Source organism: Oryzias melastigma, linkage group LG24, assembly GCF_002922805.2.
Source record: "Oryzias melastigma strain HK-1 linkage group LG24, ASM292280v2, whole genome shotgun sequence".
NCBI classification, from domain to species: Eukaryota; Metazoa; Chordata; class Actinopteri; order Beloniformes; family Adrianichthyidae; genus Oryzias; species Oryzias melastigma.
In genome coordinates this window covers 9837569-9842436 of record NC_050535.1, presented here as the reverse complement: position 1 = coordinate 9842436, position 4868 = coordinate 9837569, and the positions used below count along the sequence as shown (strand labels likewise).

Below are 4868 nucleotides of genomic sequence, written 5' to 3'. Positions count from 1 at the left end.
TGCAATCTTGCTTAATATCTCTATTATTCCGTTTCGCTCCGTAACCTGCCTTCGATCTTCCTCCCACCTTCACTCCGTAATACGAGATCCATTCAAATGAAGGAGCTTCTCTGACTATTGTCAAATCCAGTGTAAAACGTCCTCGGATCCCTCATCAGACCCTGCCGTCCTTTCTTCCAGTTTAACCGCTGCATCACCTCCCAGCTGATCAAGTGGTTCAGCAACTTCAGGGAGTTCTACTACATCCAGATGGAGAAGTTCGCCCGCCAGGCCATCAACGACGGGGTCACCGGCGCAGAGGAGCTGAGTGTCAGCCGGGACTGCGAGCTCTTCCGAGCCCTCAACATGCACTACAACAAGGCCAACGACTTTGAGGTAACTCTTCTGCAGGTGGATTTCCACAAAAGCACAACGTTCAAGCATCTTCTCATGCATACAGGAACAATTCGTTTTTGTTTAAAGATCACAAATCAAAGAGGAAGTCGTGTCTGATGATGAAGTCTGCAAACACTTATTCCCCCTCTTTTGTGTCAGTTTCCTCCTGACAGTTCTTCGCATCTGTGTGTTTGCACTTCCTTATGCTTCGCCCGTAATCAGCAGTGTGAAGTTAATTTGTGTTGGAATCATAAATTCTCAACAGGCAACTTCACCTTTAGTGCGTTTCATTTTTCACACTTCTCCTTTTGTCGCATGGGGTGTGCGTGTATAGTGTTTCTTTCAATGTCAGCTGACAAAAGACCTTTAACAGGCTCCAGTTAAGAAAGAGTGAGCTGGATTTCTATGTGTGCGAGAGTGTTTTGTTGTTTCTGCATTTCCCGGTGTCCTGTTCACCTCGAAGGGTACAGTCGTCCCTTGGACCGGCCTGGCATGCTGGCAAAGCACTTCTCCTGCTCCTGTGTGTGTGTGCGTTTGTGTGGTTGAGGAGGGAAAAAAAATCTCACTGTTATCAAGGTTAAGCGCCCTACTGTTTTAGTGCGAGGAAGGGGAGAGAAACAGGGGGAGAGGGGAGAAGGGAGATGGATAGATCGGGGATGGAGGGCGAGAGCTTTGAGCTTTGAGACAAAGAAGAGAGCGATGGAGGGAGAAAACAGCAAGGAAGCATGGAAAAAGAGACCGTTTGCATAAGCGTCCTTGTGAACGGTAAAAGTTTTGCCCCATCTCCCATTTAAAGTGCTTCGCTCTCGCTCTGTGCGGTTCCTTCCGTCTCTTTGTCATTATTCGTCCACTGGGGCAGATCTGTGCACACTCCCAAACTTCCTCGCATCCATCTTCGGGCCTCTTAAGGGAGGCTCTGAAAGACTCTGGCGCGCACTTGTGTACGTGAGGTCCTCATCAACTGAAGGTCCATCAGGGCAAAGCAGATGATAAGTGCAAAAACAACTGTAACTGACAGAAAAACAATGAACGCTAAAGTACTTCTTTGTATTTCTGTTGAGGGTAGGTGAAGTGACGGAAAAAAAGTATCAATTTTTCAATTACAGACCTGGCATCTATGTGTGTGGACATCACATTTTGAGTTATATTACCACAGAAGTTATTTCTGCGTAACTGGAGCCACAATATAAAAAACACATTTTAAAAAGAAGAGCACAAGTCTTAAGAAGAGGAGCAGAAATACATTCTCACTATACCTAATAGGGCTGGGAATTACTAGGTACATCACGATATGACGCGATACATGACTCGCGATATCGATGATATCGTGATACTGCAATAATTGGTAAAGATCGTCTCTAATAATTCATATTATATAGAAGAACACATACTTTTTTAAGGGAGATATTTCCCTATTATGTTTTAGCTTGAACACAATCATTATAAACAACTTATTTTGTGCAACAAATAATAGACACTTTAGTGCAACATTTCTGAAATCAGTAATACTGTCTTTGACACCAAATGAATTGGAATTTTCTGTAAAATTCAGTGGTAACAATAGTTAACATGAACAGCAGTGCCACTACTTAGTGTAAAATTGTTGTAAACAGTGGAACACAAATTGAGTACTTCAAGTAGCTGCATGGAACGTCTCACCAAATGATGACAAATATGACATTTTACAGCTTCTTCAATCAAAAATAAAAGATTGATATTTGGTGAGAACACATTGAGAATCAATCACATGACTAATATTTTGGCACACCCCAATTACCTAAGTGTTTGGCCAGGATTTAGCCACTTTGAGGTTCAGGTACAATATCAGAGGGGACAAGTCTGGATGTGCTGAGAGTTTGGGGTACCACATCCCTCCAAGCCCCTAAAATGTATAGAAATTCATGCTATTGTAACAGACTATAAAGTTTCTGGGTTTGTTACTTGTTGCGCATTTACCATTGTAATTACGGTAGTGGACCGTAGGAAGCCTGTGTTATCAGTGCATGAGTTATTCAATAAAGAGACCTTTCAAGTGATTGGACGTCTGTCTCCAAGCTCCATGATTTCACTCCTCTTACGACACCACCCAACACCAAACCCTGGAAGACATTGGTGGGAGCGGTGGGATTCGAACCCACACCATCAAAATGACTGGAAACCCAGAAACCTTTATAGTCTGTTACACTATCATCACATCAATTCACCTATCCTTTGATCTATTCGTCTTATAAGTTTGATGCTCCTCCTGATACCGTCTGTACCGGGCAATTGGGACAAGCAGGAATCTAAATTGTTGATGTTGCATTTATCCTTTTTTTTATATCCATCTGTCTGTAAATTCATCGTAACGATATTTATGTTTAGATTTTTTTTTTTCTTGGATTTTTTGTGGCTTTTATTTTTATAACTTTTATTTCCTTAGTTAAATGTTGAATGCCATTATATTGGGGAGGGGACAGTATTTAGGGGGGTTATTAAGGAGGGACTCTGAGATTACCCACACTTGCCACTCTTAGAAATGTAAATTCCAACGTTTTACCCCGATGACTAACGTGCAAAAAAGCGGACGCATTAACGGCAAACAATGGACGCATCTAGAACCTGTTCGAATGGATTTTGCTGCAAAAATGTACCAATTATAACTATGTGTCTGTACCGTAACCCAAGAGAACCATGATGACATCAATGTCACAGATAAAACTCAGTGATGTACTTGGTTTGTGGTGTATTCTATATAATTTTATTCTTTAGGAAAAATGGGTCTGAGATTTATGGGTTAGGAAAGGTGTGTCACTGAGTCAGAATAATATGCTTATAAGGACTATCGCTAAGATATGCCGTATTTCTCATTTGTTTTAGGTGTTTTTCCAAAAAACAAGTCGATTTAATTTTATTATTCAAGACATCTTACCTTATTCACATTATTCTGAGTTTAGAAAACAATTTTCTTACGCTCACAATGTTGCTTTTATAAGTTTAATTCACAAAAAGTAAGAAAAAACAAAAAGCTAAAAGAAAAAAAACAACAGTTAAAAAAAATTAATTATTATTAGCTATATCATGTCTAAAGTTGGTTAGTAAAATATTTTAGCCTTTGTTCAAGGACGTAAATTTACATTTTTTAACATTTTAGTGACTTTTAAATGTAACAGAGTATAAGAAAGGATGAAAAACTTTACGAAATTTGAACATTTGTTAAATTTTGAAACATTCAAAAGGTAGAATTGTACCTGATAACAAAGCAGATTATGTTGTCTAATTGAAGATGTCATTTTCTATGACTTTTTCAAGAGGGTAATTGGTGATGGAATTCTTTAAAGGAACTTTTTTGATCCCATAAAGCTGAGAAGCATTCCTAACCGCGACTGCAGGAGTTTGATACTACACTCTTAAACAGTTGTATGTTACCAGATCCATTTCTGTTGTACTCAGGATGGAGAAAAAGACGCCCAAACAGATGTGAGCACTTGTTCCCCTCACAAACCCCATGCCTCAAACAAGACTGTCATTCTTCTCCAAACACCAGGAAGTTACTGTTGAAACAGGCTTAAGGGGAACAGCCTATTTGCATACATAAATGTAAAAATTTGCAAGAAGACAGACAGAGAGGAAAAGAGTCGGCGAGGCCAGGTGAATAAGTCTTCTGTTGGCCGAGGAGCCATGGAGGAGGGTGGGAAGGTGTTTTGCATGTTAAGGTTTTTTTTTTTTCTTGTGGGGCAGGTGTCTGAGAGATACAGGAGTGGATTAGAGTTTAGCACAAGGAAAATTTGCCCAGCCATGCAAATTCTAACCCCCCTGACGAACCAACCGCCTTAGTGCGAGCGAAGACTCCGCGCTTGTGTGTGGCTCTCCGGTGTGAGTGTGGGTGTTATTTATGGTTGTGTGTGTTTGTGAGCGCGGGTGCGTGGGTCGATGTTTGTGTGGGAATGGCGGTGTGTAACATGTGTGCGCGGACACACCAGTTATGTTTTTCCCATCTTAAACGTGTGTGCGAGTGTGTGTGAGTCATAGAGGTAATGTGGAGATGGAAATGTACTTGATGTGTGTCAGGATGCCCCCAAGGCCCTTTTCTGTGGATCTCTCCCCTTTCTCCTCCACCTCCTCCTCCTCCTCCTCCTCCTCTTCCTCCCCTACCTGCCTGCACCACCACTTGAAACAGGAGCCTACGCAGATTCAGCAAGCCACACACACACACTCTCTCTCTCACACACACACATTGAGTTTTCCTTTAGCCAAATTCTGCATCATCAAAGTTCCATCCACCTTGGTGGCGTCTTTGCAATGAATATGTCCTCTGTTTCCGTGATCGCACTCACACACACACACGTCTGTGGCCTTTCTTGTTTGATGCTAATCTGCTCTGTCACTGTGCTGGCCTAATACGCTCCCCAGCTCCCTCCTAGCTTCTCTTTTGTCGCACTTGTTTCTCCCGTTTTCATCTCCCTCGTGTTGTCCTCTCTTCCTTCTGTTAGCCCCATCTTTTCACTCTTTTG

General features: G+C 41.7%; 1 protein-coding gene across 2 annotated transcripts in view; it reads left to right on the top strand.

Annotated features, from left to right (window-relative positions):
- The window catches only part of LOC112158253 (prospero homeobox protein 1), a 28863-nt gene that overhangs the window by 13751 nt on the left and 10244 nt on the right, over nucleotides 1-4868 (top strand). For both annotated transcript variants that reach the window (XM_036210517.1, XM_024291506.2), the window contains exon 4: nucleotides 181-375. In XM_036210517.1, coding sequence (XP_036066410.1) covers nucleotides 181-375 — 195 coding nt within the window. The remainder of the gene's footprint in view (nucleotides 1-180; nucleotides 376-4868) is intronic.